Source organism: Echinops telfairi, unplaced genomic scaffold (genome assembly GCF_000313985.2).
Source record: "Echinops telfairi isolate 266 unplaced genomic scaffold, ASM31398v2 ScPeMD7_7420;HRSCAF=8458, whole genome shotgun sequence".
NCBI classification, from domain to species: Eukaryota; Metazoa; Chordata; class Mammalia; order Afrosoricida; family Tenrecidae; genus Echinops; species Echinops telfairi.
This window is the reverse complement of record NW_022111320.1, coordinates 43,645,963-43,657,597: the sequence shown is the minus strand read 5'-3', so window position 1 is coordinate 43,657,597 and position 11,635 is coordinate 43,645,963. Positions and strand designations below refer to the sequence as shown.

General features: G+C 54.0%; 1 protein-coding gene across 2 annotated transcripts in view; it reads left to right on the top strand.

Annotated features, from left to right (window-relative positions):
- The first annotated feature begins 879 nt into the window (after nucleotides 1–879).
- GALNT15 (polypeptide N-acetylgalactosaminyltransferase 15) overlaps nucleotides 880–11,635 on the top strand; it is a 76,185-nt gene continuing 65,429 nt past the window's right edge. For both annotated transcript variants that reach the window (XM_045297609.1, XM_004704011.2), the window contains exon 1: nucleotides 880–1,916. In XM_045297609.1, the coding sequence (XP_045153544.1) occupies nucleotides 1,372–1,916 (545 nt within the window). In that variant the 5' untranslated portion in view covers nucleotides 880–1,371. The remainder of the gene's footprint in view (nucleotides 1,917–11,635) is intronic.

The following is an 11,635-nucleotide window of genomic DNA, read 5'->3' as shown; positions in this document are numbered from 1 at the left end:
TAGCCTTGTGGCCCTCCCTCTTACCGCCTGCTGTCATTGTGCAAATGCTCACTCTCCTGTGAAGCCATCCCTCATCCCTCTGTCCATTTGCTGCCCTCTTCCACCAAGCTCCCCAGCCTTTATCACAGATTATGGCTTTAACTAATTATATAATAGAATACTAATTTTAGTATTAGTAAACTCCACGACAAGGCATACATGTTTGTTTTATTCCTTGCTGAACCTTCAGCACCCCTTCTTCCCCCTCCCCCCTAACACACACACACACACACACAAGCACGCTCACACGGAAGAATGGTGTCACATAGTAGGTTGCTCATTAGTGTTCTGGCAGAAGGAACATCCCATTCCTTTTCTGAGTCCCTTTGGATGGCCAGCACAGAACAGGCATGTGGTTGCTCTTATGGGATCAGAAGGGAGGTCTGACAAGAGCACCTTTCCCACCCCCTTGACATTTTCAGAGGGGCGGGAGCAGTGGTCCTCAGAGCAGGTCAGGGAGAGTCCAGCGTAGCAGCCCAGGCACCTTTAGGGAGGCTGAGGCTGCCCAGAGACAATGGGCTTCTCGCTTCCATGCCACGAGCGCAGTTGTTGTGAAACTAGGAAGGGATGTTCTTTCTTGCCCCTTGGGATAAGGGGGGAAAAAATCCTCCTGCGAGCAAGCTTCAAACTGGAACTCTTGGGATGTTCTTGTTTTGAATTCGGTTCTAGCCATGACGGCTTTTATTTTCTCAAGAGGTTGTGTTCCTGGGATCCCGCCAGAGCCCGGGAACAGTGAGGGCTTTAGGACCGAGGGCAAGGCTGGCGCTTGGCTTGGCTCTGAGCTGGGTCTGGCAGAGGAGTGCGGAGCTATGTGTGAAAGGAAACCAGGCACTGCCTGCCGGCTTTGCATCTGTTGATCTGACCCGCCTGGAAGTGTCCAGAGGGAGCCCGCTGTCAGCTCTGCTGGACTGAGGACCCCCCAGCTCACCCCAGGCACCTCTTAGCAACGTGAGCATTCACGCAAGGCGGAGCAAGGAAACACGTGGAACGAAACACCTGACCAGAATGGAATAATTATTTTCCCGGGAAGCAAAAGGGGGCTCGAGGCGGGGCAAGCTTTTTAATTTGAAATCCCCGTGGCTGGACTTTCAGAGGCCATTAGGCAAGTCCACCCAGACAGACAGAACCTGGCTTGGAACCTGGGGCCTCTGGCTTGCTCATGACAAGTGGAAGCGCGCCTTTGGCACTCGTTCACAAATGGCAGAGCGGCAGGTTGAGTGAGAGGCAGAAGCCTCCCAGGTAGACCAGGAACTGGAGATGTGCGGCAAGCTGGAAGTCAGGATGAGAAAGCCAAGTTGAGCAGACCTGTTGCGCCAGGCAGGTTCCAGCAACATGCACTTAAGGAAGCTCTACCGGCACGGACGTTGGGGACTGCAGTTCCTGCTTCTGCTCCTGCTGCTGGGGTGCCTGCTGCTGATGGTGGCCCTGCTGCCCCCGCCCCCGCAGGCCCTGCAGCATGCAGGCACAACCCAGGTCTGCGGGCATAGCCCAGAGGCCGGGTACCGCCTGGACTTTGGGGAGTCCCAGGAATGGGTGCTGGAGGCTGAGGATGAGGGCCGAGAGTACGGCCCCCTGGACGGCTTGCCTCCCTGGATCTCACTGCAGGAGGATCAACTCCTGGTGGCCGTGGCCGCCCCCAGGGCCAAGAGGAACCAGAGTCAGAGCAGGAGAGGTGGCAGCTACCAGCTCATCAAGCAGCAGAGCCAGAGGCAGGAGGAGGAGGCCTCTGAGAAGGCCCAGGGGGCAGAAGAGGAGTATGGGGACATCTCTGAAGAAGATGAGCCCACGCCACTCAATCTGGACCATCAAAGCTTCAACGAGGTGCTCAGTACCCGCATGCCCCTGCAGAGGGCCCTGCCTGCAGCGCGCCACCCGCTGTAAGTAAGGCCCCAGCTTTCCCTTCCTTGGGGATAGGGGTGCCATCAGGCATGCCAAGTGTCTGCCCTGGGCCTCCACGTGGTCCCCTGGGGGCCACAGCACCACCCTGAGAACTTGTTAGAAATGCCCATTCTTGGATGCCACCCATGAGCCGCTTGCTGTAACAGAGCCTGGGTGGGGCCCAGGCACCTGCAGTTAACAAGTCCTCCAGGTGAGAACCACTGACCCTGAGGAGAGAACTCAGACTGGTTCATCCTCTCCCCTGCATGGAGTCCTGGCCCTTCTGAGTCTGCAGTGCCCGCTCTACCAGCTTCATCTGTAGCGTGCAGAAAGGGAGTGAGAGGGACGTCTGGCAGAGCAGGTTGATGTTACGATTGTTGTTAGTGTGTATTTTGAATCAAAATAGCAACTGTAGCTGACATTTCTCTGTTGCTGCCGATGTCCCAGGATATAGAGCTTTTCATGTGCATGTATTTACTCGCAATATCCTTACAACTCTGTCAAAAGGCAGCCGGAATAGTAACCGTGCTACTTTATGGTAGGCAAAGGAAGCACAGTGGTCAAGTAACTGTCCTATGCAACCAGTAGGGACAAAGCTGGGATTGAGCACAGGGCAGAGCCTGGTGGTGTAGTGGGTTATGCATTGGGCTGCTAACAGAAAGGTCCACAGTTTGAGCCCACCAGCCTCTCGGAGGGAGAAAAGTGAGGCTCTCTGTTCCTGTAAAGATGTTCAACCTCTGAAACCCACAGAGGCAGGTCTACTCTGTCCTGTAAGTCAGATTCTAGTTTGTTTTTTTTAGAACTAAGCCCCAATGTGCCTTAACACCCCCGCCCCCTCTCTGCCACCTTTCAGGACAAACTGGTTTCATAATCCACTCCATGAAGGGGAGCGTTCTGGTGCCCACAAGCTAGAACACACTGCTAACTTGACGGAAGGCCAGTCCGCCCTGTGATCACAACCCTAGGAGTCAAGCAGACGGGTGGACAGCACACAGCACACCTATGTTCAGGGCAGTGGTGGGCACATCCTCCACGCTCCCAAACGCTGCCCTGCCACCTCCATGGCTGGCCCATGGGGCATTAGACCTGGCCACCAGCTAGGAGGTCACAGGGGCAATGCCCACTGACCTCCGAGTCAGGACCCTGCTACTCTGTCTTCAGGTCCTAGTTTAAGGATATCTTTTCAGGAAACTCCCAGGTCCACCCCCTTACCCCAACAGCCAACCACTAGCCGTCTAGCCTTCTTTGAGCTCTAGAACCTTTCCCTATAAGCTGTTCGTCTTCCCAGAGTCCAAACTCTCCTGGGAAGCAAACCATGCACAGCACCCTTGGGAGCCTGACCACACGAGCTGGGCACACGATTGAAGGAGGTGCTCAATTCAGGGCTGGAAAAAAATACCCGGCCAGCACCTGAGAGTGAGTGCCTCCTTAATGCTTGTGCTTCTGGGGCCTCACTCACCTGACCCAAGTCAGGACCTTGATGCTGAGACTCCTCATCTCTCCCACCAGCCCACCACCCCAATATGCTGCTCTCCCTGCACCCTGGAGATTTCGTTCACAGCCCTTACAGCAATGGAAGCTAGTGGTTTTGAGGCACACGTTTTTCTCAGAGACTGCTCCTCTGGCATGCTGTGCCCGTGGATGGTGTGGACCCAGCCTGCAAGGTACATGCCCACAGTCCCCACACAGGAGGAACATGATTGCCAAATGAGTGGATACTTAACTTTGCAAGAACCTTTTGCTATATTTCCTCATTAACCTGGAGAGAATGAGTAGCCTCATTGCCCTCTAGGAAACACTGCTGTGAACAAGAGGATTTCTGGCTATGAAAGGGTGCTGTGTATGACCATGGGTGACTGTGTGTCCACACTGGGCTCGGATGTTGTACAGTACATATTTGTGTACACATACATACTTGTATATGCAGTGTGCATGTTTATGCACGCAGTGCACATGTTTGGTGCATGTGGAGGTGCCTCCCTGATGTATGCACATGTGTATATGCATATGTTGTGTGACCGCATGTGTATTATTGCACATATGTGTGTTTGTGCGTTGGTGTGTGTGTGCATGTGTGACTTATCCAGTGCTGTTAGTTTTGAAACTCCTGCTGTGATGCAGAGGTTGGGGGGAGCGGGGCAGGGACCCCTCAAACCCAAGGGAACCTGAACAATTGGTTTTCCGAGCTCCAGTCTGCAGGACAGCTCCCTGCTCTGTCCAGAGGTGTGTGGCGCCCTCTGCTGGCCCTAGCCTGCCTCTGCTGCCTGTGTGTCTCAGGCCCAGGCGTCTCCCATTTGTAGTTAGGACACATCGTCCTGGCAACAGTCCAGGGGATACAAGGGATTCCCTGAAAATCACAGACCCAACTCCCATCCTTCCTGGAGGTTGACAGGACACACCTCCTCCTGCCACTTTACAAATGATTCAGGCCTACACAGCTGCTCTCCACTCAGGGCCTGAGAACAGTAGATCTCCCTGGGAGTCTCTGCCAGCTGCTGGGGGTTCCAGGTGACATCGCAGGCCCCCACCCTCGTAGCAGACTCCAGGCCCTTTAGCAAACCTGTTGCCATCTCCTAACCCCGACAAGACCTGCCCCAGGCCTGGTAACAAGACACCAAACCAGGCCTGACCTCCGACAGGGCTGCCTTTTCTGAACAGCTTTCTGGTCACAGCTAGCTGTCCACTGGAAAAGGGGGCATGCAAAGAAGGTGACTCGTAATGCAAGAACAAAACCAAAAAGTCCATATGAGAGAGCTCCAAAGTCCGCGGCTGGAAGGAGAGGAGGAACTGGGTGAACCGGGATGGCATACTTACTGCATGTCAGAGGGTGTGCTCAGTGGGTTGTGTTCATTGAATGTTCATCTCAACCCGATGAGATGGATGACATTATCATCTACTCTCTGTGAGCCAGAAGATGAGTCACGGGAAGAAGAAGGCCCTGGGCTCTGCTTCCTTGGCCAGGTGTCTCTCACAGCAAAGACCGTGTTTGCTCAGTCTGCTGCGCTGGCAGCACCGCTTGGGACAGAAGCATTTCCAAAGGTTGCTCTGTAAATAGGAGCGCTCGCGCAGGTCAGCGGGGCAACAGGTGGGAGGATGTTCGCTATTGGGGGTACTAAAGAGTGGGAAGCCCTCTGGGGATCCCTCTCGGCACAGAACAATGGAGGTGTTGGGCACCACCCTCTTTGAAACACTCGGTGGGAGTTAGGAAAAACAGATTCAGTGTGTTTTCAACAGCCAAGGGAGCCCTTGAAAATAGTAGGCTGCGGGAAAAGGGAGAAGACAGTAGCACATGCCATTCCCGGAAACGTAAGGTTCACGCACATGAACCAACAGGTGCTTCGCAAGAATAAATGCGGAAGTGTGGGATCCGTTGAGATGGTTGTGCGCTGGATGTGGGAATTTGGGGAGGTAGGGTCATAGGACTGGATATGGGATGAACGTGAGTATTCGTAGATATGTTTATGAACATAAACATACCCATTCCATAGAGAAGGGCCTGTGTGGACCAAAGATGAAAACATGCCGCTGAGGAACAGGGTTAAACCAGCCCTTAGTAGCAGCTGTCAAAAAGAACAAAACTTCTCCCTGCCTGCCACTGAAGCGATTCCCACTCATAGTGACCCTGTAGGCCAGAGCAGAACTGCACCCCCCGTGGGTATCTCAGCAGAAAGCCTCATCTTTCTCCTATCTATCAGCAACGGCTGATAGAGCAGACACCATTAAAAAAAATCATTTTACTGGAGGCTCGTATAACTCTTATCACGAGCCATCCATCCATCCATCCATCCATCGTGTCCATCACATTTGTCCATTTGTTGCCCTCATCATCCTCAAAACATTTGCTCTCTACTTGAGCTACCATTTTTAAAGCGTCTCCCAACCAAGCTCTCCTTCGATTGCCCTGGCATTTGGTGGGCGGGCCAGTCTTTCCCAGGGCCAGAGGGTGCTGCTAGAATGTGTTTGGTAATCTCCCTGTCTGGGCAGTAGCTCTAAGCTTGAGCTGGCCTCAGAGCGCCTGCAGACTGTCTGCACCTCCATCATTCCTGATTCAATGGGGCCTTGGCGGGGGGGCCAGGGAATCTACATCTCCATCAAGTTTCCAGGTGGTGCTGATGCTGCTGATCTGGGGACCACACTTTGAGAACCATTGCCCCAGGAGCCTAGGGGTTAGGCACAGGGCTGCTGGTCCACGCCACAGGAAGAAAAATGAGGCTGTCTGCGCCTGTAAAGGTTTCCAATTCCAGAAACCCAGGACACTTCTACTCTGTCCAATAGGGTCACTATGGGTTGAGATCGAGTTGATGATGGTGGGTAAGCACCAAGACGCATGGTGGAGATCCAACAGGTTGGCCAGCGAAGTGTGTGTGTGTGTGTGTGTGTGTGTGTGTGTGTGTGTGTGTGTGTGTGTGTCAAACTGCAGACGTATGTCAGCCACCGGTATGCCTGTTAAAACTCAGAATCTGATTCAGCAGGCGGGGGAGGAACTCAAGGGGTGACATTTCAGACGAGCTCCCATGTGCTGCTGACACTGCTGACCCTCAGCTCACACTTTGGAGCAGCAAGGGGCTCGATGAAGGGTCCCCAGACTAGGTACCCGAGCTAACAGTGTGAAATACAGACACTCAGACCCAAGACTCCCATTCCATGGTTCAGAGTTGGACCCTTAAACCACAAGACGGACCTCACTGCCATCGAGTCAGCTCTGACTCATTGCCACCCCATAGGACCGAGCAGAATGGCCTCTGTGGGTTCCGAGACAGGAAGACTCTGTCCAGGAATAGAAAACCCCATCTTTCTCCCTCCAAGTGGCTGGTGCCTCAAACTGCTGACCTTGCAGTTAGCAACCCAAAGCTTCCAAAGCAGGTGTCCGGCAGTGTGGGGCAGCACTGTGAGAATGCCAGGGGGGAGGCAAGGGAGCTTGGGAGGAATCCACAGAGGCGGCAGTGCTGGACCTGGAAACTAAAGAGGGTTTTACACTTAAACATAAGTGTCAGCATGGGGCTGTGTGCTGCCTGTTTTCATCCCCTTGAGGCTTGTGTGGGTGGCTTGGCCCATGTCTCCTTGGTCCACGGACCCCCAGCTGCCTGGTCTTCTCATCACAGCAGGCAGTTTGACTAACAGGGAAGCTGGGTGAGAAGCCTGGACTAACTCTCCCTGGATGGCCTCATGAAAACTTCACTCCACCCCTCTGAACCCTGGGTTCCTCAGCTATCCAATGAAGATGGCAATTACCCTTCTGCACAGGCTGGGGGCTTACATGAGGCAAAGTGCATGATGATTCTCTTCAGATTCTCAATGCACTTCAGACAGATGCTGGCCTTCCATTCATGAATAAAGGCTCTAGGAGTGAGTTGGGGAAACGGAGCAGATAGCTGTGAACCTCACATTGCAGTCCTTCATCACAACACGGCCCTGCTCTGGACTAGAGGAGTCCTTTTCTGCCCCCCTGGGGTGACTCACTCATCTGGCTCACCCAGTTGGAAGGATCTGGAAAGTCTTCAAGATGACTCATGCCTGGGTCCCACTTCGAAAGACTCTTGTTTCACTTTCCTGGGGTGAGGCCTGGCCCTCTGGAGGCTGTACCTCCCCCTGTGTTGCCAGGACCGAGAACCAGGCTGTAAGGTGCCTGGTTGTCTATCTGCTTTTTATCTACAGTGGCGAGAAGTAGAAAGGGCAGGGGCAGGGGCACGTAGACTCATTCGGACAGCAGCTCTGCTGTCCTGAGAAGGGGGCGTTGCAACCCAGGCTGGCCCATTCAGTTCCCCATGAAGCCTCTGTCCCACCAGGCCATGAGTCACCCGAGGACAAGAACCCCCTCCAAGCCCCGCCCTGAATTAGCTCCGAGAGCCAGGGCTGCAAAAGGGAGAGGAGGCAGCTGACAGCAGTGGGGGTAGGGCGGAGGGAGCAGAGAGCAGGACCAGGGCTAGAAGGGACCACAGCTCACCTCCCCCAGTGAGGAAGAACAGCTCAATACGGACTGGAGGTGTGGACTAGAGGTGTGGGTTCTGGGCCTCCCTGGCCCAGCCTTGAAGGAAACCCACAAGCTCCAAGATATTGACCCTGTGAGTCCAGAGGAGCCCTGGCTGGTCGCCTCCCCACCCCCTTATCTCCCCTCTGGAATCCTCACCCCTCCATGGGGTTGTGATGGAGACTGAACTGACGTGCTCACGGGAACCAGGGTGGGAGGGGCTTGCTTTGGGCTCTGGGATAAACCCAGGCAGACCTTGGCGGCTCCATTGGAGATGGTCAACCTGCATATTTTTATTTTTGAATCACTGAGGAAATTTGGAATCATTTACCCAGTGCCAGTCAAAGTGTGGTTCCCAGACCAGCAGCATCAGAAATGCAGACTGGAGGCCCCGCTCGGGCTATGCCATACAGACCTGTATTTAAACAAGTGCCCTTGGGGATCTATATTATGGGAAGGTTTGGGAAGAGAAGCCCATAGTTCACAGCCCTGACTGTAGTCACATGCAACCACTGCCCCTCAAGCCCCACCCCAAGGTTAACAAGCACGGATGTAGGCCCTTCTGTTGGCACCTTGGTGACCTCGTGGTCACACGTTGAGCTGCTAAGCCGAAGCTGTCTACTTGCTACTCCCTACTCCTGTAAAGAGTTACGTCTTGGAAACCCACAGGGCAGTTCTACCTTGCCCTATAGGGTCACTCTGAGTTGGAATTGACTCAATGCCAATATTTCGTTAGCAATGACTGTAGGCAAGAAAGGAGCTCTTGTGGCTGATAACCAGAAGGTCAGCAGTTCAAAACTACCCGCAGGAGAAAGAGGCAGCTTTCTACTCTTGTAAAGACTCAGTCAGGGAAATGCAGAGGGTCCGTTCTACTCTGAGTTGCTATGAGATGGGAGAGACTTGCTGGCAGGGAGTTTTGGTGTGGTGTGTATTTGTGTTTCAGTCCACGATACAAAGTCCCTGAGTGGTAAAAATGGTTCTACCGGGCTGCGAGCTGGAGAGCCAATGGTGCAAACCCACCAAACAGCACTGTGGAAGAAAGACCCTGCAAACCGGTTTCTGAAACGATTCCAGCCAAGAAAACCCTTCGGGAGCTCAGTCCTAGTCTGGAAAACACGGGATCACCCTGAGTCGAAATCTACTCAGAGGCCACGGCTTTGGGGGTTTTTGGGTTTTGTTTTTGGCACAGGCAAGATCCAGGCCCAGACCCGGGGAGCTTGGAGCGCCCTGGGGGATGCAGACAAACAACATGAGTGGGTCGGTGCCGCACCGTGGAAATCCCGGACTGGAGCATCTCTGAGGATTTGGCAAGGAATAGGCTCAAACCGGCACCATCACATCAAGTCCCCCTCGTGGCGGCCCCTGCAGGACCGAGGGGAACTGCTTCCATGGGGTTTCCAAGGCTGCACATCTTTCTGAAAGCAGACGGCCTCCTCTTTCTTCCATGGAGCCCTGGGCCTGTCTGAACCTCTGACCTTTGGCTTAGCAGCCCGATGCTTAACCTGCTGTGCCACTAGGACTCCTTGGTTGGCAAGAGGGGTAAATAGATCCCCAAACAGGGTAAGAGTATCCAGCAGAAACCTTTCTACTTTGTCTAGGGGGAAAGAGAGAGCCATGGGGTAGGGTGAGGGCTCCTGCCATCTGGCGTGATGCTGGACTGTCACCTGAATGCATGCTCCCAGCTCCTGGGGCGGCTGGAGCTTTGTGAAGGGAAGCCGTGCATTTGTGTGCACCCACAAGGCTCTGACTCCGCTGACCTGGGCGTGGCAAGCTGTCGCGTGACTGGTTTTTGAGCAGCTCTCTAAGTCCGGGCAGCAGCTGGCCAGGCCGGAAGCCACCCGGAACAGTCCATTGAGCTCTGTGTTGGTCTATGCTGGCTTTTCGTCGCCATCACGTTGGCATTGGCTCGTTGTGACCCCATGTGTCAGAGGACAGCTGCTTCATAGTATTTTCCAAGCTGTGACCTTTCCCCAGCAGATCGCCCGGCCTGGATTCTGAGAAGCCTCGGGGTGGATTTGAACCTCCGACTTTTGGGCTAGGAGTCGAGGGCTTAACCATGCAGTGCCCCTGGAGCTGCTGTTGGCTGATTCACCTAACCTACAGCCATCTAGTTGACTCCAGCTCAGGGTGACCTTGTAGGGCAAAGCAGGACTGCTCCCTGAGGCCTGCGAAGCTCTAGATCTTTCTAGGGAAGCAAAGTGTCCCATTTTTCTCTGTCGAGAGGCCGGTGCTGCTGGTAGCTTTGGAGTCTTGACTTTATGGTTGGCAGCCCAGGTGCGTAACCCACTTGGCCACCAGGGTCCTCTCGTGGCTGATTTGGGATGTAAGTATCAGAGCCAGAATTCAGACTCACTGGATCTGATTCCAAATGGGCAGATGATGCCAGGCTACCGGGTACACATGTAATTCCATATACACCAACGGAGGTAGGAAAGCGTTCGCCATGTGCCCATGTTAGGGAATGGACTTTAGGAACAAAGGACAAAGCCGGTAGCTTCTTTCTTCAAGGACGACAAGCATTCGTTTCTTGGCTGACCTCTCTTCAGGTCCCCTGTCCCCGGTGTGCTGCTTTACAACTTCCAATGGCATCTTAGGTACACGGTCTCATCGCTTCCCTTAGCAAGGCTGTGGCCAGGGCTAAACAGCAAGAACCCCAAACAGCAGGGCCAGTTCCCCCTCAGGCAACCCCGTGTGTTTCAGAACAGGCCTGGGCTCCACAGGGGCTCGATGACTGTGCTTATCCAGGGTTTGCTAGCACTTACTCCCCAGGTACACTGGGTGAGTTCAAACTTCCAGCCTTTGGGCTCACGGCCAGGCACATCCACCGTTGACGCATCCTAGGGGACACAGCACAGGAATAACTGGTATCCTCATGTATGTGTTAGGCCGGGGTGGGTAGAGAGACAAGCCAGGGATACTCATCTGTGACCAAGAAAGAACTTTACACCAAGAAGCAACTCGACAAGAAGCAGATGCCCCAGCCCAGTCCCCATCAAGTCCATAGGTCTGATGCTAGCCAAGGCCCACTTTAAACTCAGGGAACTGCAGGCCAATGACGGTGACGTGGGAAACGGGGAGATCACAGGCCGGTAGGTGCAGGGTCACAGGCAGCCAAGGTCCGTGGACATGTGGCAGGGTGTCGACAGCTCTGAGTGGGGTGGCCCACAGGAGACCACCCCTGGAAGCAGGCACAGAGTCCCAGCAAGCAGGAAGAGGAAGGGCAAAGGGAAGCCATTCCCAGGGTCTCTCACTCTTATACAAAAGGCCACACCCCCATGGAGGTGTCATCAGGCCACCACTTGATCGACAGGTTGGGCTCCGCCCCTACCTCCACACAAGTGCCATGACGTGACTATAAATTCTAACGGCCACCCCATCCTAACAAAGAGAATCTAGCTGCAGGGAGGTTTAATGATTTGGCCAAGCTCCCTTGCTTGGGCCTTTTATGTTTTCTTTCTACTCCAGTTCCTTGAAGGATTTGAAGTGACTTATAAGAAGATGTATTATAAAATAGAAAACTGCATACGTTTAAGCAGAATATCTTTCCTTCTGTGCTTTGTACACTTTGAGTCCCTCCCCAGTTCGGGCCTTAGCCGAGGCAGTGATGTCTGCTGGGGACATTGATCCTGCCGACCCTGCCCATGGCAGCCCTGCTCATCCTGTAGCTCCCAGCTCTGATCTCACCTCCCACCCCTGCTGAACGGCTCATTTGAGCGCTCACTACAGCGAATACGTGTTTGGTGAGGTGTG